This window comes from Cervus elaphus, chromosome 14 (assembly GCF_910594005.1).
Source record: "Cervus elaphus chromosome 14, mCerEla1.1, whole genome shotgun sequence".
Lineage (NCBI taxonomy): Eukaryota > Metazoa > Chordata > Mammalia > Artiodactyla > Cervidae > Cervus > Cervus elaphus.
In genome coordinates, this window is record NC_057828.1 from 77,082,785 (window position 1) to 77,110,194 (window position 27,410).

The window sequence follows — 27,410 nt, forward strand, 5'->3', positions numbered from 1 at the left end:
ACACTTTAAAAGTCACTAAGGGTTATAAGGGGAACAATAATACACTTCTTACTGCCTCCCCTTCAATTCCAGCTTCTCACATCCAGCATGCACTCCCTGGAAGCAACTACTTGAAACTCTTCTAGATATTTCTTATAGTTTTCATTTGTATGTTTTAAAATAATAGACTAGGCTTTATTCTTCCGTTTTAGCTGGAGAAGGAAATGGCAACCCACTCCAGTATCCTTGCCTGGAAAATCTCATGGACACAGGAGCCTGGTAGGCTGGAGTCCATGGGGTCGCAGAGAGTCGGGCACGACTGAGCGATTAACACTTACCTTCTTACTTATGATCACTTGGAATTCTGTATATCCTGTCATAACTTTACGCTCTGTCCTCCTCTTCTCCTTGCCCCCCTCACATCCTCCCTATTTTCTCTGGTGTCTCATTTTGAAATTCCTCCTTGACTGTTCATCTAGTTCCCTGTGTTTCCTACCTCCTGTTTCCAATCTCTTGGTAAAATTCTTTTGTGGGAGTGAAGTAGGGGAGATTCTTCCCAACACTAATTTTCAATCACTCAGCTGAATTTTTTTAAATTTCTGTGACTCACGTTTTTAATTTCTTGTTTTCTAGAAGTTTATCTTTACAACCCTTCTACTCATTTCACTGCAGCTATATCCTTTCCTGATTCTTTGAAAATAATAATTCTCAAGTTTACATAAATTTTGGCTCCCTCACTACACTGTCTTTGCCTCTTCCAAGTTACATTTTTTTTTAAAACAATGTGTGTTTTGGTCTTTGTGTTTGATCTTAGTTGGATATTTTCCTCAAATGTTGGAAAATCTCATGCAATCTGTTGGTATATAAGAAGGAAGTACAACTGTTTCTTAAGCTGATTAAGAAACGCTCATTTATCATTGTTTTTTAGAGTAGAATTGAAATATAATTTAAAGTATAATTTAAAAATAACTCTCTACTGAGCACGCATGCATGCCCTATATGCTTACATACATTTCATATAATTCAGTTCAGTTCAGTTCAATTGCTTAGTCGTGCCCGTCTCCTTACAACCCCGTGGACTGCAGCAGGCCAGGCCTCCCTGTCCATCACCAACTCCCGGAGTTTACTCAAACTCATGTCCATTGAGTCGATTATGCCATCCAAACATCTCATCCTCTGTCATCCCCTTCTCCTCCCACCTTCAATCTTTCATATAGTAGCTCTTATTAAAGCTGTTTGAAAGATCTTTATTTATGTGCTAGGGTTTACAGCTTATTAGGATTTATTCTAGAGTGGTCCAGCTGGGTCATTTCAATAGGTGACATTCCACATCATTATCTGAAAGTATTTTCACTCAGGCTTGTCAAGAGAAATAATTCCCTTTCCTGCTTGGAATATACATCTGGCTCTTGGCATTTTTAGAAATGAATTGGAAATGAGGCTGGGGAGTGTCTCACAATTCTGTATAGACACCCAGTTAATTCTTCCACAAACCAGACTCAGCCTTACCTGTGCCTCTGAGTCTGCCTTTGGGGGGGAAGCAGACTTGCAGTTTCCTAGTGTGAGACAGAGAGCAGAGCATCTACCTGCTTTCCGCCAGTTTCCCAAACACCCTTCCTTTGCCCAGCTCCACCTGCATGATCCTTTCAGAAGTACGTGAAGCGAGTAAGTCCTGAACCTGCCAGGGATTCTGTGTCATCAGCTGGCTCTGGGGCTCTCCCACTTCCGGCTTGGTGTCTGCTCTCGTTGGCTTCCTAAGTCTAGTACTTCTCACCCCCTGTAGCCCAGCTTCCAGTGTGTATGTGTAGTTATGGCTGTCTAATCCCTCAACCTCTGTCCTGGCTCTTGAAAGTTTATGGTGATTTATTCCTTTCTGTGTTTTAGGATTTGGGGGTGGGTCTGATTTATTGAGGTATAATTTACATACAGTACAAGAAAATTCACCACTCTTAAATGGCAAATACATACGATCAGTAACTAGAAGCACAATCATGATACAGAATGTGTCCATGAATATTTCTTTATGATCCTCTGCATTAAGGCCCTTCACCAGTTCCATTCTCCAGTGACCACTGAACTGCATCCAGTGATATAATTGTGCCTTCTCTAGAATGTAATGTAAGTGGAATCATACAGCATGTAGTCTTTGGTCTGGCTTCTTTCACTTAGCGTAATACTCTGGAGATTCCTTCATGTTGTTCTGTGGATCAGCAATTTGCTGAGTAGTGGTCCAACATATGATATATTAAAATTTCTTTACCAGTTGATGAACATTTAGGTCTTTCCGGTGTTGGTCATTATGAATAAAGTTGTTTTCTTTTTCAAGCAATTTTTTGTATGAGCATTATGATTTCATTTCTCTTGGGGGAAATTCCTAGATGTGGGATTGCTGGGTCATATGGTAAATGTATGTTTAAATTTATAAGACACTTCAAAAATGTTTTTCAAAGTTCCTACACTATTTTGAATTTCCACCGGCAATGTATGTGATAAGTAACTGATATAGCAATATTGATAATGGCAAAAGTAGTCTTTTAAGGTACGATGCCTTACTGAAGACAGAAGAGGATTTTTTGAAAATACATTGGAATCAAACCAACAGCACGATGTAACTATTCTGAATTTCTATGAACATAAGAACATTGCTTCAGAATATAAAAGTGAAAATTGTCAGAACTAAAAGGAGAAATAGAGAAAATTTATAGTCATTACGAAAATGGAAAGAAAGTGAAAGTCACTCAGTTGTATCTGACTCTTTGCAACCCCATGGACTTGGAATTCTCAAGGCCAGAATACTGGAGTGAGTAGCCTTTCCCTTTTCCAGGGTATCTTCCCAACCTAGGGATTGAACACAGGTCTCCTGCACTGCAGGCAGATTACCAGCTGAGCCACCAGGGAAGCCCAATATATAATCACTATGGGAGGTTTTAATGCATCAATCTCAGCAGAGAGAAAAAGTAGAAAACAATGAGTGATGCTATCAGTTCAGTTCAGTTCAGTCGCTCAGTCGTGTCCAATTCTTTGTGACCCCATGAATCGCGGCACACCAGGCCTCCCTGTCCATCACCAGTTCCCAGATTCTACTCAAACTCATGTCCGTCGAGTCGGTGATGCCATCCAGGCATCTCATCCTCTGTCGTCCCCTTCTCCTCCTGCCCCCAATCCCTCCCAGCAGCTGGGTTTTTTCCAATGAGTCAACTCTTCGCATGAGGTGGCCAAAGTATTGGGAGTTTCAGCTTCAGCATCAGTCCTTCCAATGATGCTATAGAAGATCTAAATAACACAGTTAGCAAACATGATCTAATTAATTCTTACAGATTTTTCATATGGCAAAGAATAACTCACAATGGAAATTAGAAAACATTTTTAATATCATAAAAAGAAATTGTGAGAAACACGGCAAAGCTGTGTTTTTAAAGAAAAAGAATTATTAATCAGAAATCCAAAAAAGTAAATAGCAAGTTAAAAAGAAAGTAAAATTAAGGGAAAAAAAAAGGTAAAAGCAGACATCTATAGGACAGAAAACCAAGAAACCAAGATAGTACAGACAAACTCTACAATATCAATTATCTGAAAGATGAATACAATTATTAATACATAGACAGGAAATATCAAGTTATAATAAAGAGCGCGTGAAGGAGAGTTTCGTTTTCTCCTGATTCCCATCAGCACTTGGTATCGTCAACCTTTGTCATTTAGTCGTTTGAGTGGGCGAGTAGCTATGCACGTACTCGGTCGTGTCCAACTTTTTGAGACCCCGTGGCCTGTAGCCCACCAGGCTCCTCTGTCCACGGAATCTTCCAGGCAGGAACACTGGAGTGGGTTGCTGTTTCCCTCTCCAGTGATCGCCATGCTGCTTTAAGCCATCCAGGCTTTCCTGATGGCCCAGATGGTGAAGAATCTGCATGCAGGGCAGGAGACCTGGGTTTGATCCCTGGGTCGAGAAGATCCCCTGGAGAAGGGACTGGCAACCCACTCCAGTATTCTTGCCTGGAGAATCCCATGGACAGAGGAGCCTGGCAGGGTCCACGGGGTTGCAAAGAATCAGACACGGCTGAGCAACTAACACTTTCACTAGGCTTTTCATGGGGTTTAGAAGGCAGCAAAAGTAAACACTTAGGTGGATATCACCATGGTTAAGTAGGAAGCTCTACCCAGAAGTATCCTAACTTCTAAAGTAATGCAGGAAAAAGAAATGAACTTTGGAATCAGACAAACCAGAGGTTCAAATCCCCCTTCTCTATGACCACATACAAATAGCTCATTCCCTATAAAACTCAGTTTTCCATCTGTAAAATGCTTTACACAAATGCTGCTAGAAGTTTGCTTTTAAAATTGTGCTGTAAGGACCTAAGAGATAAATGCTAGTTTCCTTTGCTACGTGTTTTTCTATACAAATGCTTCAATTCATGGCTTAAAGGAAAATACTTCATTTTTAGGTTGTGTTTTTTTTTTTTTTTTTGATGTGGACCATTTTTAAAGTCTTTATTGAATTTGTTACAATATTGCTTCTGCTTTTGTTTGTTTGTTTGTTTGTTTTTTGGTTGTGAGGCATGTGGGATCTCAGCTCCCTGACCAGGGATTGAACCCACGCCCTCTGCTTCAGAAGGCTGTTTTAACCTCTGGACCACCAGGGAAGTCCCAAGATACTTGATTTTTTTGTGTTCCAATTAAACTTTATTTATAAGACAGATGGCAGGTCAGATTTGGCTCACAGGCTACAGTTTGCTAACTCTTGCTCTAGAGTTTACAATATACATCTTTAACTTATCACGATATGCCTGTAAATAATACTATACCACTTCAAAGTATCTTTTAAGAACTATACTACAGTTCACTTTCACTTTTTCTTCTCTTACTTTCCACTATTATTCCAAGATACTTGATTTCTGAAGGAAGGGGAAAACCATCATCACTGCCACTAACAAAATGCAACAAAACAAAAGAAGATTGAAAACATAATTTCATCACATGCCTTTGACGGTGAGAGTTCAGAGAGCAGAGTTACAATATTTATTTCTCTTTTTTGTTTGGACACAGGAACTCTAAGTAGTGCAAATGTTTGAACTTTTGAATATCTCTTCATTTTCCTCCCTATCCTCTGCCCTCTGCCCTCCTCTCAGGCCTCTGCCTTCTTATACTTTCATGCTTTTCATACGATTGGCAGAGCAATGCCAATACCTCTCATGCTTTTTCTTTTTTCTTCTGAAAATAATGCCATTCCTTCACTTGCATTCACTTAAAAAGACATCTCAGATATATGTATACTTATGGCAACCCACTCCAGCATTCTTGCCTGGAGAATCCCCTGGACAGAGGAGCCTGGCGGGCTACAGTCCACTGGGTCTCAGGAGTCGGACACAACTTAGTGACTACACCACCACCACCATGGTTGATTCACATTATTGTATAGCAAAAGCCAACACAACATTGTAAACCAACTGTCGTCCATTAATAAAAATAAATTAAAAGACATCTCAAGTACCTTTTCTCCAGTGAGGCTTTCTTGGTAGACTTGCCCTGGACCCTGTGATCACACAGCACCCTTCCTCCATGTTGTGTTGGGACATTTCTCCACTCCTTTTCAGTAGGTATGCACTGAGCAGACACTATGTGACAGGTAATGTCACAAACCCAGAAAATACCAGAGACGAGGTCTTCCCCTTTCCTTAGCTGACTAGAATTGCAACGAGGAAAACAGAAAACAAACATATGCACAAAGAAATAAGAACACTTCACATATATATGAGAAAGTAAACCATTATAAAGGTTTAGAAAAGGGGTTCAGAGAAAGCTTTTCTGAGAAAGTGACATTGTAGCTAAGATATGAACAGCTAGAAGCCAGTCATACATTTGAAGATGTGATTGGAAAGCCAGTACTTGATAAAAACTAGAGGAGAAGGATGATTAGTTGAGTTTTTCCATAGGGACTGGAAAAGGTCTGCTTTCAGATCACCCCTCCTGATAACACATAAGCATAGGTTAACCTTCTGTGCACAGGCGCTGGAGGGGAACTTTCAGCTTCCAGAAAGACTCCAAGGAAGACAACTGTGAAAACCCTCTCTCATGTGATGAACCAGTCAATCGTCATCTTTCTGTCTTCCCTTCACACTCTTGGTGACCAGACCACATTAAAGAGAACCAATTCTTTTTCTGCAGGAAGAGATGTACCACTTTTACATACTTCTCAAAGTTTTCATGCTATTTTCTTCTGACTATAGTTGATTTATGTCTCCTAAGAGCAGACTATTCATTTCATAAGTTTTAAAATTATAAGCCTAGACCATTACCTGCTATTATATTAGTGAGGAATATTGTGAGACAGGAAGTAAAAATAAGAGAATGGTGTACTAGATAAATCCATACACAGAAGACAGTGTTTTGTGATCTGATGCAGCTGAGTTGCCAAATCAAAAAGCTTCTCAGTATACATGATTAAGAAAATAACAGTGTTGTGATCATAATGTGATCATAATGTGATCATAATTTTTCAGGGAAAAATTATACACATACAGGTATCCAGTGAATTTGGAAAGGAATCACAGAAGTATTGCTTTCTTGCTGGTCATCATTCCCATTAGAATTTCAAAAATGTTTCCCTAGAACAGAGAAGCTTTCAGAAATTTGGAAGTCCATACACTTTACAGCTGCTTCCTTCTGGTGGGACTTAACCTGTCATCTGTAAGATGCACATAATATTTGTTGCTGTGACAATTATAAATAATATATGTGAAACAGCTGACATGCTTGGTACACAGAGTAAACCTTCAACAAATAGTTGGTGTTTTATTTTAGTTTTATATTCATTCTTCTATGCTTTTTTTTTAGACCACACATGATGATTGTAATAAAGCAGTCATAAGCCAAAGTATTGTATTCATTCAAATGTTAGTTTCAGTTAGTATATTCAGAGACAATTTTGTATCTCATCTCCCAGGATACCCCCAAATCCTCCATGAGAGAATGTGGATTTCAAATTTTAGGGTTTATGGGACAATTTAACAATTCACCCTGTCCTTCAACAGCACTTCTACCTGAGAAAGGGAAATGCAAGAGAAGCAAAGAATCTGAAGCCAGTCATTTTTGTTTCTTGTTAGCAGCTATATGAAAAAAAAAGATGACTAATCATCATTATAACAGAACTCATTATTAGACATCATTTGACAAATTCATCGCTAGACTGTAGTCAACTTTGCATTCCGTTTATGAGTTCGTGTGAGGTGCATGAAGAGCGGAAATAAGGACTTTCTTTAATTTTATCATCCACCATTTGTTTGCATGCTTCATCTGATGTTTTTCCTTGTAGGTTCCTTTTGCAATAAAAATGACACCAAGTGCCTGTCCGATTCTTGCCAAAGCAATTCTACGTGCAAGGATTTCTCAAAAGACAAGAGTTGCCGCTGTTCAGACACAGCCGTTCACGGGGACAAAGACTGCGGGGAGGAGGAGGACCCCTGCCTCTCCAGCCCCTGTCCAGGACACGCCACGTGTGTTCGCGTCCCGGGGGAGAGGCGCTCTCTGTGCAGATGTCCTCCCGGGCACAGCGGGGCCGGCTGCGACACCAGCGCTGGCCCCTGCGGGCCCCGCTCCTGCCTGCACGGGGGCGTCTGCCACCAGGACCCCGGGCCACCCGTGTGCGTCTGCCCCGCTGGCTACACGGGAAGGTTCTGCGAGCTGGACCTCGACGAGTGCGCGTCCAGCCCCTGCCTGCACGGCGCTGTGTGCCGGGACGGAGGCGACGGCTACTCCTGCTTCTGTGTCCCGGGCTATCAAGGCCGGCGCTGCGACGTGGAAGTGGACGAGTGTGTGTCGGAGCCCTGCAGGAACGCGGCCACGTGCCTCAACGAGATCGGACGGTACACCTGCGTCTGCCCGCGCGGGTTCTCGGGTAAGTGGGGGTCCAGTCCCGGGCGAGGAACCTAGCCCTCTCCTTAATGTGATGGAAGCAGAAGTGACCTCGTATGGCCCATCCAACTTCTGAACATGGCCTTTATAGGAGTTCATCAACAGATGGGGGCCTCCTAAGCTACTCAAAATCCACCCAGCTTGAGCACTTGTCCCTGTGGCTATTTTAGATTCAGTCTAGAGTTACAGGGCTCCTGGGACCTGGGCTTCCAGGTCAAGGCAGTCCAGTCTCCCCATCAGAGCAGACTCCCTTCGTCCTAGGGGGGTGGGCGGCCTGGTGGGAGCTGGCCACCGATGGACACAGGAACGTTGGTTCCTAGTGTCGAAGTGTGATAAATACACCAAGGATAGCAAGGCGGCCAGAGCATGGTGTTTGAGATAAGTCATGATTTTATTATTAAAGAAGCCACTTCTTGCTGAATCTCATGGAAACAGCAAATAATAACCCCATATATATACTCACAAAGTTTCTGCTGATGTTGGTTTATTAACAGAGCAACAAGTAGCTCATTCATTATAAGGCTCCTGTGTACTCAGTCACTCAGACATGTCCAACTCTTTGCAACCCCATGGACTATATGCCACCGGGTTCCTCTGTCCATGGGATTTCCCAGGCAAGAATACTGGAGTGGGTTGCCATGCCCTTCTCCAGGGGATCTTCCCCACCCAGGGATTGAACAGGTCTCCTGTATTGTAGGCAGATTCTTTATCATCTGAAACACCAGGGAAACACAAGAATATTGCAGTGGGTTACCATTCCCTTCTCCAGGGGATCTTCCCCACCCACGGATGAACCCGGGTCTCCACACAGCAGGTGAATTCTTTACCATCTGAGCCACCAGGTAACTATGATTATTTATTACCTCCATAGTAGTTTGTGTCTCTATTAAAGAACTCCCTATGTTCTGTCCTCTTCTTCAGATACCTGTGTTTTTGTCTCCTCTCACTAAAGTGTTTTTTCTGAAATAACAGAAGTCATCTTTCCTGTTTATTCTTCAATTCATCAATACTTTGGGAGTATTTATTATACCAAGTTCAGTTCAGTTCAATTCAGTCGCTCAGTCGTGTCTGACTCTTTGCGACCCCATGAATTGCAACACTCCAGGCCTCCCTGTCCATCACCAGCTCCCGGAGTTTACTCAAATTCATGTCCATTGAGTCGGTGATGCCATCCAGCCATCTCATCCTCTGTCGTCCCCTTCTCCTCCTCCCAGCATCAGGGTCTTTTCCAATGAGTCAACTCTTCGCATGAGGTGGCCAAAGTATTGGAGTTTCAGCTTCAGCATCAGTCCTTCCAATGAACACCCAGGACTGATCTCCTGGTCAAAAGCATCAATTTTTCGGCGCTCAGCTTTCTTCATAGTTCAACTCTCACATCCATACATGACCACTGGAAAAACCATAGCCTTGACCAGACGGACTTTTGTTGGCAAAGTAATGTCTCTGCTTTTTAATATGCTGTCTAGGTTGGTCATAACTTTCCTTCCAAGGAGTAAGCATCTTTTAATTTCATGGCTGCAGTCACCATCTGCAGTGATTTTGGAGCCCAAAAAAATAAAGTCTGACACTGCTTCCACTGTCTCCCCATCTGTTTCCCATGAGGTGATGGGACCGGATGCCATGATCTTAGTTTTCTGAATGTTGAGCTTTAAGCCAACTTTTTCACTCTAATCTTTCACTTTCATCAAGAGGCTTTTTAGTTCCTCTTCATTTTCTGCCATAAGGGTGGTGTCATCTGCATATCTGAGGTTATTGTTATTTCTCCCAGCAATCTTGATTCCAGCTTGTGCTTCTTCCAGCCCAGCATTTCTCATGATGTACTCTGCATATAAGTTAAATAAGCAGGGTGACAATATACAGCCTTGACGTACTCCTTTTCCTATTTGGAACCAGTCTGTTGTTCCATGTCCAGTTCTAACTGTTGCTTCCTGACCTGCATACAGGTTTCTCAAGAGGCAGGTCAGGTGGTCTGGTATGCCCATCTCCTTTAGAATTTTCCACAGTTTATTGTGATTCACACAGTCAAAGGCTTTGGCATAGTCAATAAAGCAGAAGTAGATGTTTTTCTGGAACTCTCTTGCTTTTTTGATGATTCAGCAGATGTTGGCAATTTGATCTCTGGTTCCTCTGCCTTTTCTAAAACCAATTTGAACATCTGGAATTTCACAGTTCACGTATTGCTGAAGCCTGGCTTGGAGAATTTTGAGCATTACTTTACTAGCATGTGAGATGAGGGCAATTGTGCAGTAGTTTGAGCATTCTTTGGGATTGCCTTTCTTTGGGCCAAGTTAGTGAATTAAAAAGAGGAATACACAGCACAGTGAATCATGGTGACATAAACTGTCAGTGAATTGTTCTAATTAATTCTTCCTTATGTTTCTGGGTACTCTTCCTAGTAATGAAACTGGTGTAAATAGATATTAAACTAGATTTTACTTTCTCTATTACTTTATGCATACTTTGCAATGGTGGAACACATGTCACATGGAAAATTATTTTGTTCAATGTCTTTATATTATCTAATATGCTAAAAATTACAGGCATACTAAAGTAACTCATAGAACAGTACTACTACATGAAAAACCCTTTGTTCATATTCCATATTATCATGTCCATTCTTTTGAGTTATAGCGATTGAATTTCAATTATTAAAATTTTAAATTTTTTATTGAGGCAACTGACTTGTAACACTACATGTTTCATGCACACAGCATTATATTTCCACTTTTGTATACACTACAGTGTGCTCACCATCAAAATCAATTTTATTAATGTTTGAATAAAAACGAGAAGTAAATTTTTATAGGACTGCTTTTGGGATTGCTTCCATTTATAAAGTTGCATTGGAAAACCACTATAGCTAATTAAGATAATACCTCCTGTTTCCTGCTCTTAGTACAATATCATGAATGGTAACTAAAAGGAAGAGACGTAAAGGCAAATGTTTCAGCCATATAAATTAGTTCTCTAAAATAGCCTGATAATTGCAAAAACATAGCTTGAAAAATTATGTTTTACAGTGTATGTGTGGTTTTTTTTTTTTTTTTTTTACTGTTACATTTTAATTGGATTGTAAGGTTTCCTTTAAGGGGTCTAAATTTAGGCATAAAAGATGTCAAGGATGTATCCCAAATGTGAAATGCCTCTTGTGGTCTTTCCTCTGTGCATCTGTGTCCTCGTCTCCTCTTCTTACGGGGACACCAGTCTGATTGGAGTAGGGACCACCTTAACAGCCTCACCTTAGTGACAGGCTCTTCGTTCAAGTATTTGCAGTGGATCATTCTGAAATTGACGTCTTCCTTAGAATTAGCCCGATTGACCAATAAACGTTTTTCATGTTAGAAACGCCTGCAGTGTGAGATAAATAGAGCGATGAGAGGGCAGGGGGAGCCAGTTGGATGCGTGATGGAGCGAAGCAGTATAGGAAATATCTTCATTCGTCAAGTGAAATATATCTTTGATATAAAATTAATCTTTGGGGAAATAAGAAAAAGCACTGTAATAAATGTATTTATTGATTGTAAGATACATCTCTTATTTCACAAACAAAAATGTATGAAAAAATTTATTTTTTTATTCAAGAAAATGCCTTAGTATGTGGAGGCTAGTTAGTACATGGAGACTAGTTAGAAAGCATTGAAGTTCCAGGCATAAGACATTAGGACCAGCCTGGATGAGGGACTAAGGGCAGGTAAGGGGAGAACAGGTGTCCACGGCATTAGGAAGAAGACTTGCTGACATGATCACAGCCAGAATACTTTCAAACTTATTTTACCCACGAGAAACTTGAAATCTCTAATATGAAAAACGAGAATGCATTAAATATTCAATTGCCATTTCCAGCTTAATGAATTTATAATCTGTTTCAGTGGTTCTCAAATTTTAGCGTGTCACAGACTCACCTGGAGAGTTTAATAAAATACAGTTTCCAGCTCAGCAGATCCGAGGTGAAGTCCAAGAGCATGCATTTATAACAAGCTCCTACATGGTGCTGCTGCTGCTGGTGTGGGGACCACACTTTGAGAGAACACGGATGTAAGCAATTAAATGGATTTTCACGTGACATCTTTGATTCTTATTTTACAAAGCCTGTCAGACAAGAATCAACCCAAAGTAGTTATACATGCATTTTGATATATTTATATTTTATTTTTTATACTTACATAGGGCTTCCCTCGTGACTCAGACAGTAAAGAATTGGCCTGCAATGTGGGAGACCCGGGTTCGATCTCTGGGTTGGGGAGATCTCCTGGAGAAGGAAATGGCAACCCACTCCAGTATTCTTGCCTGGAGAATCCCATGGACAGAGGAGCCTGGCGGGCTATAGTCCATGGGGTTGCAAAGAGTTGGATGCTCACACACACAGACACTTATATATTTATTTTTATATGTAGTGCATATGTATGTGCATGTATATAGTTTTTTTTTTTCTAGAAAAAGTTCCAGATAAATGATATAGGTAAAAATAAATATTTGTTGAATTCATTCAGTCATTAATGAATGACTTTAGAGTTTTTTTTTTAATTTGTGTTGAAATATAATTTGCACTGTTATGTTAGTTTCAGGTGTATAGCAAAGTGACCCATCTTTTGGATGGATCATTTTCAGATTCTTTTCCATTCATTATAGAACATAGTGAATATAGTTCCCTGTTGTATATAGTAGGTCCCTGTTGTTTTACTCTTTTTATGTAGTTGTGAGTATCTGTTAATCCCAAACTTGTTGCAGAGTTCTGAGCAGAGGACTGAAAAGGTTCGACTTGCATTTTAACAAAATCACTCTGCTCCTTGCGCTGAGGATGCACTGAAGGGAGAGGTTAGGGCAGAAAGAGAGTGCCCAGTGGAGGGTGATATAATTATCCAAGTAAACGGACTATTATTTGAGAGGAAAGAGTGAAAGAGAAGTGTCACATTTTAACACCACCACCTTTTTTCCTTTAAATTTTAGGGCAGAAATGAACCCTGAAGGGTCACGAATGATGCAAACAAAAGGAGAGTGCGCCTTCCCTGGCCTGCCCTCTTCTGCCCTCTGGCGGGAAATCCAGGTTATTCGGCACGGGTCTCCGCTTCACGGTAGTTGCAGCCACAGGGACGCCTCCCTGAGAGGTTGGCAGATAAACTGTTACCACGCAGCTTCTTTCCTCGGCACACCTGAAACTTATCTGCTTCTCCACATCTCATGATGTAGATGCTACTTAAAATCTCCTGTAAGACTATAAGACCTTCTTTATTTTTTTGATAATTCTTCATGTTCTTCTCTAAGCTTTTTCCAATAGTCCTCAAAAGGTAGCCAGCTCTGACACTGCCATAACAGTGGAGTTTATCAAAGGCATCATTTGCATTTCAATCAATGTGGAGATTCACACCTAGGCTTGATGTTCCATCTGTTCTTAATGTATTTTTGTTCAGGTAAATCATTTTGAAGCTATGGTGAATCAAATGTGTGACTGAAAATCACATGAAAATAATTCAGGGAACATAAAAGTATTATGTAAAATATCATCTTATTTCATGAGAAATATTATTTTTATTACCGTTACTGTTGAAAGTTTTTTTGTTGAAAGTGTAATACTATTTACAAAATTAAGACATGAAACTTAATGAACTTATGTCCATTACCAGGAATAATTTTCATAGATAGTCCATATTTATATAAATATATGAGACACCAGTTTAAAGAACACTTAAATATTGATTCTGTGAGCATCTACCTAGATACCTCAAATTTTACTCACCATATAATATTCCTGTAAGAATTATCTTTCAAACCCCAAAGACAAATAATGTGTAACAGCCTAAAGAGAAATTCTGAATTTCACAGGCTGTATCTTTATTTTATCAAAGGAAAATGGTGGTTTTCCTATACGGTCTTAATTATGAAATTGACCAATTTTTGGTGGGGTCATGCAAAGGCAGTTAAATACTGCTCAGGGCTTTGCTCGGGAACAGAACCATTTGAAGTAGTTTTTATGAGAAATGCGGTTTCTCGCTGTTGACAAATGTTTGTTGAATGAGTGCACAAAGGAACAAATGCTATTTGCTCAGAAAATATTCATCACAGTTTTGCGAGGCTCTGGACACTGTGCCAGACCGTGGAGACCTAAAGATGGCTAAGACAAAATTTATCCCTGACAAAATGCTCACAGCCTATTCAGGGAGAAAGCATGTGAACAAAAATTAGTCTCTCTCTGAACAGAGTGCCGGGGAAGCCGAAGAAGGAAGCCACTCAGAGTCAGGGAACACTCCGGAGGAAAGGCGGTCCATGAGCAGAGCAGGGCGCACCAGCTCCAGGATGCGGAGCTGAGACGTACTCTGGCTGCGTTTGTTGTTATTTGTGTGAGTAACAGCGAGCCGAGTGCGAGGCGGAGGACTGCGGCGCTGTTTCAGAAAGAGGTGGTGTCTCCCCCGTCGTGTTCGCTCTGATGGCTGGCCTGTGGTCCAGCGGGCAGTACGGACGGCTGCTCCATCCTCAGCGCCCTCCGGCCCCGGCTCTCCCCTTAGTGCCTTCCCAGCTGTGCGCAGGTGTGCGGGTCTGAGAGCGGAGGGCTGCCGGCACGCGGTGGGAGGAGTGGGAACAGGATTCCAGGCCCAGCTCTGACCTGCCCCGGTGCGTGATAATGATAAATAACAAGAGTTCTGAGTTTCCACTTCCTCAATTTAACAAATAAACATCATACTAGCACCTAATGTCGGGGTCTTGGTGAGAATGAAATGATTTAGTGACAATATTTTCATAACTATTTAAGGCTGTGTGTATGCTGGTTGTCACTATGTTAACATCTTCAATATTGCTACTGTTACCAAAACTGTTTACACAGCACTGACCCGTGCTTTTTGCAGGTATCATTTTCTCATATGTGAACTGCTTTCGGTTTGAATAGATTAGAACCATACTGAGGAATGGGTTAACTGAGGTCATAGTCCCAGGACTCTATGAGTTTAAACTGGAATACTATGATGTGTCTAGGCAAGAATTTAATTTCTGAAACTGCTATATCATAAAATAAAGGAATTAAGGATTTGTTAATATTATAACATTTCAAATACTCAGGAATAACAATTATCAAGAGAGATAATTGTTACGGTTACAAGATTATCATTACAGAAGGCTGAAATGTATAATGCTGGCATCATTGATTACCCTTAAAGCCTTTGACTGTGTGGGTCACAAAAAATTCTGGAAAATTCTTAAAGAGATGGGAATACCAAACCAGCTTAACTGTCTCCTGAGAAACCTGTATGCAGGTCAAGAAGCAACAGTTGAACCGAACATGGAGCAATGGACTGGTTCAAAATTGGGAAAGGAGTACGTCAAGGCTGTATATTGTCACCCTGCTTATTTAACTTATATGCAGAGTACATCATGCAAAATGCTGGACTGGATGAAGCACAAGCTGGAATCAAGATTACCAGGAGAAATATCAATAACCTCAGATATGCAGATGACACCACCCTAATGGTGGAAAGTGAAGAGGCTCTAAAGAGTCTCTTGATGAAAGTGAACGGAGAGTGAAAAAGCTGGCTTGAAACGCAACATTCAGAAAACTAAGATCATGGCATCCAGTCCCATCACTTCATGGCAAATAGATGGGGAAACAATGGAAACAGTGACAGATTTTATTTTCCTGGACTCCAAAAAAACTGTGGACTGTAACTGCAGCCATGAAATTAAAAGGCACTTGCTCCTTGGAAGAAAAGCTGTGACAAGCTTAGGCAGCATATTAAAAAGCAGAGACATCACTTTGTGAACAAAGATCCATGTAGTCAAAACTATGGTTTTTCTAGTAATTATTTGTACAGATGTGAAAGTTGGATCATTAAGAAGGCTGAGCACCAAACAATTGATGCTTTTGAACTGTGGTGCTAGAGAAGACTCTTGAGAGTCCCTTGGACAGTAAGGAGATCAAACCAGTCAATCCTAAAGGAAATCAACCCTGAATATTTATTAGAAGGACTGATGCTAAAGCTGAAGCTCCAATACTTTGGCCACCTGATGGGAAGAACCGACTCATTGGAAAAGACCCTGATGTTGGGAAAGATTGAGGACAGGAGGAGAAGGTGGTGACAGAGGATGAGATGGTTGGATGGTATCATGGACTCAATAGACATGAGTTTGAGCAACTCCAGGAGATAGTGAAGGACAAGGAAGCCTGGCATGCTGCAGTCTGTGGGGTCGCAGAGTTGGACATGACTTAACAACTGACAACAACAACAAATAACAATACATAATAATAGTATGTAAGGAGTAAATATGATTAAAATAATAAAAGAATGCATCTATTTTCATGTTTTATCAGGGTTAAATTCATCACTGATATTGACGTTGGTTCTATATGAGGTAAGAATGAAAACCTCTGTAACTAAAATATAACAGTACACCAAGGCACTGTTGATTGTCCATGGTGATTTCTAGAAGTTAAAAACGTGAGGGTGGCACAGAGCAGTCTTGGAACTGATGAAACTTAATTGTCCTTCAGAGATGAGTCCTAAGCTTGTAAAATCTACTTTAAGCTAATGCTTTTTAAAAAGGTGTGTTAATACCTTTTGGTATCCTTAGAAAAGATATGTCTAAATGCAAAAGCCAGAAATCTTATTGGATAAAAATTCAAAGTGCTCCCATTGAAAATAAAAATCCCAGTTCTAATCTCTCATATTTGTGTGTGGTAAGTTGCTTCTGTCTTGTCCAACTCTTTGCCATCCATTGGACTATAGCCCACCAGACTTCTCTGTCCATGAGATTCTCCAGGCAATAATACTGCAGTGGGTTACCATGCCCTCCTCCAGGGGATCTTCCTGACCCAGGGATTGAAGCTGTATCTCTTTATGTCTCCTGTGTTGGCAGGCAGGCTCTTTTCCACTAGCGCCACCTGGGAAGCCCTTAATCTCTCATAATGTCTTGCTAACCATTATTATGGTAGCTTGACACTTTTTTCCCCATTTATTTTTATTAGTTGGAGGCTAATTACTTTACAATATTGTAGTGGTTTTTGCCATACATTGACATGAATCAGCCATGGATTTACATGTGTTCCCCATCCTGATCCCCCCCTCCCACCTCCCTCTCCACCCGATCCCTCTGGGTCTTCCCAGTGCACCAGGCCCGAGCACTTGTCTCATGCATCCAACCTGGGCTGGTGATCTGTTTCACCCTATAGATAATATACATGTTTCGATGCTTTTCTCTTGAAACATCCCACCCTCGCCTTCTCCCACAGAGTCCAAAATCTGTTCCATACATCTGTGTCTCTTTTTCTATTTTGCATATAGGGTTATTGTTACCATCTTTTTAAACTCCATATATATGTGTTAGTATACTGTATTGGTCTTTATCTTTCTGGCTTACTTCACTCTGTATAATGGGCTCCAGTTTGACACTTTTAATCAGAGCAGGAAATCACACAGACTCTTTTCATTGCTCCAGGAGGTTAAAAGATTATAAGTGACATGTAGAAACCCAGGCTTCTACTGTAAACCCATAGTTGTAATGGAAACTGTGCTCCATACCTCTGCAGTGATACTGGGTGCAGATACGCTCTGATGGCTGTTGTAACTGATTGCACTATATATCAGTCCTTCAGAACCCAGGAATGGCATACATGATTCTTAAGAGGAAATTCTTGTGCACAGAGCCCGGTTAGTTATTAAGTATATTGGGTGAGCAGCAGGTTTTACAAGGACAGCTATGTGCAGTCGAGGGGTGTGAGAGACGGTAGGCTGCAAGACCATCCTTGTAGGTGGTTCCAAGAGTGTCCATATCTTTTAGAAGCATTCCAAGCATAGCTTCTGTAGCATTCCAAGACAACCATGCTTTTTCTTGAAAACAAGAAGAAATTATTTTAAAAAATTAACACAGGCAATGGTAAAATCAGATCTGTCTCTTATAGAGATCACTCCTAGAAATGTAAAGAGAGATTTGGAAGAGAGAAGCTGGCAGTCAGAAGGATGAGAGATGGTGAGCAGGATCTGGGCAAGTTTACAGGGATGTAGATGTCACCTTACATCCATTTCTAAGGGAGGAATGGTGGGATTTGATGGCTAATTAGGGCATGGGAAATAGTGAGGCAGATCACAGTAATTCCTGGAAATCTGGCTTGAGGGACCTGGATGTTAACCCCCTTCACCAGCAGGGGTGGGAGAGAGGGTGGATGGAGGGGTAGGGGGTCAGAGAGGGTGGACAGAGGAGAGAGAGTTTGTATTTGGAATTGCTGAATGATGCCTGTGAGATAGTTGGCAGAGACATCCTGGAAATGGTTGGATTCAGAAGGGTGATCTGGCTCAAGTTACAGATCAAAATCGTAGAGTTTCTGAGAAGATGTTAAAGGGAAAAACTGCTTCCTGATTTCCCTGAGAATGGTCACCTGCTTCTACCCCCACCCCCACAGTCTTTTCTCAAATGCAAGTAAGTAAAACATTTTTTCCAGTGCACCTTTAATTTGTTGGCCTTTGCTAGAACTTGGCTTCTTTTTGGATGAGAGCACTTTGCATACAGCCCTTATTAAAGGGTTCCTTCCTCTCTCCTTGAGTCTCGGGGCCAAGAGGGAAGTTGACTTTCTCAGCCCACTGCTCCTGAAAGACTGTCGTGTAGTTCATGAGTCTCTTGTCTTCGTTGTAAGCTGTTCCTTTCCTAATCCTGACTCTGCCACTTCCTAGCTTTTTGATCTTGTATAAATTCTTAACTTCTCTGGGCTGCAGTTTCATCCTTAATAAAATGGGCATCATAGTAATACCACATGGATAATTTTTTGACAAACAAAATCAGATCATGCACATGAAATGCTTAGCACAGTATCTGGTGTGAAATAAGCTCAGTGAATGCCAGCTGTTTCCATTAATAGTAGGCATGGATCTTTGTCTTCAAAGCACTTGTGGTATATAAGCAAGTAACAAGTAAAATATAACAGTGGACAGTCCGTGGAAACCAGGAGGCTGGAAAGAGTAAGGAAAATGGGCCAGACTTCACTGAGGATGGGACATTTAACAGAAGCCTTAAAGGATGACTTCATCAGGTGGATAGGTGGGAAAGAACTTTCCAGAAGAGGGAGAGAGAGCAGTGTGTCTAAACTTGAGTGAGGGTAGAGGGACCTAGTGGGTTTGAGAAAAAGCAAATGGTCTCATAGGACTAGAATGTAGAGGGGTGATAGAATTGTCATGGGAAAAGAACTTGGAAATATTACAAAGATGTTTTGGTACCCGAGTAAGTTTTTGGTTTATCTAAATCAACTTAACAGCTATTGCAGAACTTCATGGACCAAGTTTTTAGAATTTCTTGAGCTTCTTATTTTTGGTGACCCCCATCTCTATTCCACTGTAACCATACAAAAGCACAACTTCAGTTCAGAGCCTGCCCTCGTTCAAAAGGTTTTACCACCCACATTCTCACAACTAAACTTCCTGTTTCCTTGCTGCTATAGAAATCTTACTTCACCTCTAGCAGAATCTCCGTCTCCTGGCCTCTCTGCATTTGTGCCATCCATCACTCTTTCCCTGTCTTGATGTCTCCCCGACCAGCCTGGGATTTGTGCCATGCTGCGCTGTCGTGTCCGACTCTTTGTGACCCCTATGGCCTATAGCCCGCCCACCCCCTCTGTCCATGGATTCTCCAGACGAGAATGCTGGAGTGGGCTGCTGTGCCCTCCTCCAGGGGATCTTCCTGACCCAGGGATCGAATCTGTGTCTCTTATATCTCCTGCATTGGCAGGTGGGTTCTTCACCTGTAGGGCCACCCGGGAAGATTGGGCTTCCTGGGGAGCTGTTTTAACGAGGAGCCTCTTTCCTTAACTTTCTTGCCCTTGACCTGCAATTCGTATTTTGCAACTTTCCAGACCTGGGAATCCCCCTTGCCTGCTTTCTTTTCTCCTGATTTAAGGTGTGTGGAGCCACCTCAGGTATTAGCTGACTGTAGTTATATGTTTAGTATTATTCATGTGTGCATGTGTGTGTGCTCAGTCGTGTCCGACTATTTATGACCCCAGGGACTGTAGCCCACCAGGCTTTTCTGTCCACAGGGTTTTCCAGGCAAGAATACTGGAGTGGGTTGCCATTTCCTACTCCAGGGGATCTTCCCAACCCAGGGATCAAACCCACGTCTCCTGCATTGGCAGGCAGATTCTTGACCACTGTGCCACCTGCAAAGCCCCAGTATTGTTCAGCAGGTATTTACATGTCAGTCGTAGATTTTTAAAATCATATTTGATACAGTGGCTGCTTCAAGTTTTTCCAGTTTCTAGCTCCTGTCCTCCCAGCATCACACCTGTATTTAACTGAGTTGGAAGCTATCCCAGATTCCCTGGCAAATTTATCTTTGCTTCCAATTACTTTTCAAAATCCTACCTACTTAGAGAAATTGAAGCAGGAATACTGGAAAGAACAAATGACTGTGGATCGTCTCTACCCTTCACTGAGCGTTAGCTGCATCCAGCCTTACTCGGAGGTGGAGAGCAGTGTGCGGTCCTGGGCGGTCTGCCTGCAAACCCACACTCTCCTACTCGCCTGTGATGAGCAGCAGAGGAAACGGGGGAGAAAAGGAAACTCAGAGCTCCAGGGGCAATTTTTACAATTCTCTCACCCGGTGTAATAAAGCAGTAATTATTTCGCTCACCAGAAAAAGCATTGGCAGTTTTTCATGCTTGTGCAAGCATTCTCCATAAAATCATTTCACTTCCGTTTATTCAGGTTTCATGTCGTTTTCTCTGTTTGACCATTCCGTGGTATGGCAGCCTGGGAATTATGGTGGCCTGATGTGTCTTCAGAGTTCTAAAAGGAAAAACAGGACACTCACAACCTCTTTCCTGGGTCCCAGCACATGTCTGGGGTCCCATCCAACCCCCAGCTCACCGAGGATGAGGGTGAGAAGTCTGGGGCTCTCCTCCAACTGCATTTCTGCTGTATCTTTGACCCTCAGTTTCTCTCCTTTAATCTGAAGGTTGGACCAAACCCTGAAGAGTTCTGCTTGTTTGAATGTGCTCCTCCAATATTTTCTATCCTAGGTCTGCGTATCAATCGGGATTTAGTTGGGAAAATAATTCATTCTATGTATTTCAGATATGAGGAGTTTCATATAGGAATTAAAGGCTTGTATGCAGAACAGGCAATATAATTTGTAAGCCCTTAATTCCTATACGAGGACAGAGATTGTGGTGATGGTTCCATAAACCAAAGGACGTCAGAGACTGGCAGCCAAGCCCCAGAAGCAGGGCGGAGGCCTGGAGTAAATTCTTCCTCACACCCTTATGAAGAGCCAGCCAGTCCTGATGACACCTCCATCTCAGACTTGGAAACTGTGAGACAACAAATTCCTGCTTTTTAAGCCACTTGATTTCCAGTAGTTTGTCGTTGTTCAGTCGCTCAGTCGTGTCCGACTCTGCGACTCCATAGACTGCAGCACATCGGGCTTCCCTGTCCTTCACCAGCTCCCAGAGTTTGCTCAAGCTCATGTCCATTGAGTCGGTGATGCCATCCAACCAGGCCAGAATACTGGAGCGGGTTGCTATTCCCTCCTCCAGGGGATCTCCCCGACCCAGAGGTGGAACCCAGGTCTCCTGCATTGCAGGCGGATTCTTTACTGTCTGAGCCTCCCAGGAAACCCTGGCAAACTCATACAGGGCCCTTCTAGGTGCAAAGCCCTGAGTGACAGCAAAGGTCACACGCCATGAATTCCAGGAGACTGGCCCTGCTTGTCTGATGGCTGGGGCAGGGGGAGTCATAGAAATTCCCGGGAAAGATCTTCACCAAAGCACTGAAGTGGGGGTTCTTGAAAGCTCCCAAGAAGGTGTTGCAGCTCTGAAGGATCTCTGGGAAGTTCCCAGACACCCCGTCCTGCAGCCGTGGGATGAGTGGTCTCCAGACTCTCTGGGGAGCTGCTGGGATGCCCACGTGATGCCATGTGGGGCCGATCTAGGAAAATCCCTAGAGAGTCCCGGCATCTCTCCTGCCTCCCGAGTCCCCAAGTGCCACTTGTCGGCACACTCAAACCAGGAACTAGGTGGAGAAGGGAATCTGAGAGCGTGTGTGTCCTGGCGCTTCTCTGATGCAGGGTAGGTGGTCTTGGGAAGGGGTGACCGCAGCACTGCGCGGACAGCAGACTTCCCAGTGCCCTTGGACTGACACACTCTGCACTTGAAGTTTGGACGTCACTTTTCTTGGGTTCTAACAAGACCGCCTCGCCGCACTGCCCCCCTCCCCCCCGCCCCCCGCAAAGATGTCTTTTCACAAGGTATCTGGGTGAGGTCTGAGGTCGGGGTGGAGGCAGGAAGGTCTGGCCCTTCTCTTGGCCTTAGGGCTATGAAGTGAGATCTCTCTGAAGTGAACTCTCCTTCCTCCAGAGAATATGACCTTTCCATATAAGGCAAAGTGGGGTGGGGATGATGTAGCAAGTTAGCAAGAAGAGGAGAGAAAGGAGGACTTGGGAAGGGAAGAGACAATCAAGTCCAGAAGCCTTTGAAGACACTAAAGGAGAACCCACCAAAAGCATCGTCAAAACTAGGATGAGATGGAGTGGTTTTTTGCTTTAAATTTTTGCCCTTCTTAGGAGGGGCGCATCTTTAGATTATTTGCCAGGAACGTTGCTTCTCCACCAAAGCCAGTGCCTCGAGATGGAAACCTTGCATCCTTTTTCTTTTCTGTTGCTGCTGTTGAGCCGCTTGGTCATGTCCGACTCTGCGACCCCATGGGTTGCGCACGCCAGGTCTCTCTGTCCACCCCTAAATGCATGCAGTTTCAATCCTTCTTTGAAATTAGTATCTTTAAAAATATTTGGTTGTGAGAGAATTTCTGAACTGCCTTTGACAGCTAATGAAAATTGTGCAGTTCAGAGTGGAACTATCCGTGACTGTCAGGAATTCGTGATATAACACCTTAGTCATCTGGGCATATGTAGCGATGTCGCCGTGTAAGTTATAGTGCGTCCCCGAACCTAATAGTCAGAGGATTTTTTTCCTGTCCTGTACATTTTTCTCTTGACATAGAGTTCCTTTTATTTGTGTTTTTCTCCCAACCTTTCTACTTTCCTTTCATACGGAAAAAAAAAGTGAAAGTGAAAGGCATTCAGTCATGTCTGACTCTTTGTGACCCCATGGACTATACCATCCATGGAATTCACAGAACTATAAACCAATTCCAACAGATCGGTTCAGCTCCTGCAGGAGTTTTTGTGAAAGAATTTAATGTTATGAATTTTCCTTTTCTTGGACAATTAGCCACAGAAGGGCTTCTCAGTAACTGCATTCAGTTTCTGTTGCTACATAGAGTTACAAGACAGGGCCCCATACTTAGCAACACTAGTTACAAAGTGAATGTCTCAGACAGACTGGACCACACTGTTCAGCTATGTTTTTGAAGGTCATTTAACTATCTGTACTTGATGGCTGTATGCGTGAAACAGTAAACATCCAAATGAAACCTGAAGATCATAGTTAGTTTTCCAGATGTTTCGTCTATGAAGCCAAGCATCTGGAAATACAAAAACATCTGGATGACTGACTGTGCTCATCACTTTTCATCCAGCTGTTTTGGCAGCACTCAGATGTAGACCAAATCACTTTTTCTTTTTTTTCCTGTATCAATACCACTGAAAAGCTGTGATAAGAATCACATTGTTAAGTAATATTAGGAGTGATATAAACATATCAATAAATCCAAAGCAAATAGTTGTTTGTACTGAAATTGAATTTAAGCTTTTGAAACACATTCTTACACATGCATTAGGATTACTTTAAAGTATGTGAATGACATTGTTATAAATGGAGCTGCAGTATCTAAAATAATGGTTTCTAATTTATTTATCTTATTTCTTAAGCAACAGGAAGTAACCTGAGTGTATAACAGATAAATATATGAATTTTATTTGCATTATGAAATAAAATTTAGGAAAGTGTTAACAAGTTTTAAACCACTTATTTGGCTTTATTTGTTAATGGTTTTTAGTAAATATGGATGACTAAAATACCAAAAGATATAATCCGAAGCTATTAGGATGTGAGAGTTGAACCATAAAGAAGGTTGAGTGCTGAAGGATTGATGCTTTTGAGTTGTGCTGGAGAAGACTCTTAAGAGTCCCTTGAACAAGATCAAATCCTAAAGGACATCAATCAATCCTAAAAGACATCAACCCTGAATATTCATTGGAAGGACTGATGCTGAAGCTGAAGCTCCAATACTTTGGCTTCCTGATTTCCAAAAAGCCGACTTACTGGAAAAGACCCTAATGCTGGGAAAAATTGAGGGCAGGAGGAGAAGGGGATGACAGAGGAAGAGACGGTCAGATGGCATCACTGACTCAGTGGACATGAGTTTGAGTGAACTCTGGGAGATGGTGAAGGACAGGGAAGCCAGCATGCTGCAGTCCATGAGGTCACAAAGAGTCAGACATGACTTAGCAACTGAACAACAAAAAATAATTATATGAAACATTTCTAAAAGAATTGATCATTTTTATCTTTCATATATTCTTAAAAAGTAAAAAAAAGTATCTGTTGTTGTATTATTTTACATGGCAGAAATACAGATACCTAAGTATTGCTGAAAAGCTGCTTCAGGGATAGGATGAGAACACCGGTGTCTACCGGTCAGTTCAGGGGTCTTTCCCTTCACCTTGATTCAGTTGCTCAGTCATGTTTGACTCTTTGCGAGCCCATGGACTGTAACCCTCCAGGCTTCTCTGTTCCTGGGATTCTCCAGGTAAGAATATGTGAGTGGGTTGTCATTTCCCCCTCTGGGGGATCTCCCCACCCAGGGGTTGAACCTGCATCTCCTGCATTGGCAGGTGACTTCTTTACCACTGAGCCACTGACCTTAGTAATGCCAAATAAAACGGATACAGAAATTCCTATTCACAGACCAGGTGAGAAATAGCCAGGCCTCCAATAGGGATACCTAGGGACTTTGGGAAGGTCATGTACACACGGCTATATTTGAAATGGATAACCAGCAGGGACCTACTGTACAGCACAGGGAAATCTGCTAAGTGTCACGGGACAGGCTGCGTGGGGGGCGGAGTGTGGGGGAGAGTGGATGCGTGTGTATGTATGGCTGGGAGAGTGGATACGTGTGTACGTGTGGCTGGGAGAGTGGATACGTGTGTACGTATGGCTGGGAGAGTGGATACGTGTGTACGTATGGCTGGGAGAGTGGATACGTGTGTACATATGGCTGGGAGGGTGGATACGTGTGTATGGCTGGGAGAATGGATATGTGTGTATGCATGGCTGGGAGGACGGATACGTGTGTATGTATGGCTGGGAGGATGGATACGTGTGTACGTATGGCTGGGAGGGTGGATACGTGTGTATGCATGGCTGGGAGGATGGATACGTGTGTACATATGGCTGGGAGGGTGGATACGTGTGTATGGCTGGGAGGACGGATATGTGTGTATGCATGGCTGGGAGGATGGATACGTGTGTATGTATGGCTGATTCCCTTAGCTGTCAACCTGAAACTATCACAACATTGTTAATTGGCTACATTCTGATATAAAATAAACAGTCTAAAGTTTGAAAAAAAAATGGCAAGCCACTTACCTACAACAAATACTATTCCATAACTTTCCATTTTTACTGATATAAAATTTAAATTCTTTTTCTTCTCAAAAACCACTCAAAGTTAACCTGCTGGCATCTCCTTTCAGTTCAGCATTTGTTGAGTCTAGTCACAACTGAAAATGGCAGGTGGTGTTGCAATATCCTATTTCATTTTCTGTCAGAAGGGAGGACAAAAAATCGAATAACTACTAAAAACCTCTGAGTTCTTGAGAAATTCCTCTATAATTTTAATTCAAAATTTGTTATCCTACGGAATAGGCCCAAGAATAAAAATGAGCAAATATAGATAGCCCCCTTTTGTATCTTTTAAAACATATATGCACATTTGACTATTGTGTATCAAATACTATTTCAGCGTCCCAGGTGGTGCTAGTGGTAAAAACCTGCCTGCTAACGCAGGATATGTAAGAGACGCAGGTTGAATCCCTGGGTCAAGAAGATCCTCCAGAGTAGGAAATGTTAACCCACTCCAATATTCTTGCCTGGAGAATTCCATGGACAGAGGAGCCTGGCAAGCTACAGTCTATCGGGTCACAAAGAGTTGGACATGACTAAGCATGAATGCACCAACAAATATTATTTAGACAAATTCAGTAGAATACTTTGCAATCTCAGTGTGACTACTTTTCTAAATCTTAAACTTAGCTTGCTTAGAAAATAATCTTCACCTACTGTTTGGGGAGAGGGGAAATACAGATTTTTTAAAATGTAATTTTACCTTAAAATGAAGTAGCTTTTTTTTTTTTTGAAGTAGCTTTTAATAATAACACTAAATACGTTGAGTTTAAGTCACAAATGGATTTTCTATTTAAAAGCAGCATTTTACAGTGGTATAGAAAATATAAATATTTCTATGCAAAAAGGATATGCAAGGGAATAATTGCACATTGTACAATAAATATTTGTGGAAAGAGAAAGTACCTGTTTTTTTCTCTAGCAAACATGTAGTATACTCCAGGTATTATGTTAGGCACTTTAAACACAATGGAATTGTAATAAGTATCCCATGGGGTAATTACAACTATTGGTCCCATTTTTCAGGTTAAGAAACTGAGATTAGGAAAGGTCAAGCAACTTTCCCAAGGTCACACAACCAAAAGAGGATGTGCCAAGATTCCAATCCAGGCCATTTGGCTTTGGAGTCTGAGCTTTTACCCGCTGTTCAATGTGATGCCTAATTAAACTAAGTGTTTAAAAATAATTTAAAGACACTGGCCAGTCCCTTTCAGGCTTCCAACAAAAGTACAATAAACAATTACTTTGTTCTAAAAATGATTTGTTTCCAGGGACGAAAAAGCCACAAGCTGTTGCAGGCGATAGTTCTTTGTAAGTGACAGCTGCTCTGCTTTGTGAACTTCCCGCAAGCCTGCCAGAAAGTTAATATCAGTTACAATTAAGGAGGAAAATTATTTTGGGCAACATCACATTTGACAAGAGCTTTGGCAAACAAAGCATTGCCAAAGAGCAAAAATATTAACACTTTGCTAAAACTTTTCCTTTTTTTTTCTCCTGTGCCAACTTTTGAAAAAAGGTGTAAACTGTGAACTGGAAGTTGATGAGTGCCGGTCCCAGCCCTGCCTCAATGGTGCCACTTGTCAGGACGTTGTGGGGGCCTACCTCTGTGACTGTGCCCCCGGATTCCTGGGCGACCGCTGTGAGCTCAACACGGACGAGTGTGCCAGTGGGCCGTGTCTCCATGGTGGACTGTGCGTGGATGGAGCCAACAGGTATGCTTTCTCCCGAGAGAGCACGCACTGGCCAGAAGCTACTGCACCACCTCTGGCGAATCTGGAGATCTCACATCCCCAGCTTAACATTTTCAGAGTGCTTTTTATGCTTCAAGTGATGCAAGGTTGTAGCATCATGCTTTATTAAAAAATGCATCCTTCGGAGGGCCCCTATCTCAAGAAAGAGCATTTTCCAAGCCGTTCTTATAAGAGTTTAGAATTTCTTCTGTTATAGAAAAGTTCCAGCCTTCCACATCGAGGAA

The 27,410-nt window shown here is 42.0% G+C and overlaps 1 protein-coding gene across 1 annotated transcript in view; it reads left to right on the forward strand.

The window, feature by feature from the left end:
- The first annotated feature begins 1,616 nt into the window (after nucleotides 1-1,616).
- The window catches only part of CRB1 (crumbs cell polarity complex component 1), a 153,826-nt gene continuing 128,032 nt past the window's right edge, over nucleotides 1,617-27,410 (forward strand). The window contains exons 1-3 of the mRNA XM_043922940.1: nucleotides 1,617-1,644; nucleotides 7,286-7,867; nucleotides 26,952-27,147. Of these exons, the coding sequence (XP_043778875.1) occupies nucleotides 1,617-1,644; nucleotides 7,286-7,867; nucleotides 26,952-27,147 (806 nt within the window). The remainder of the gene's footprint in view (nucleotides 1,645-7,285; nucleotides 7,868-26,951; nucleotides 27,148-27,410) is intronic.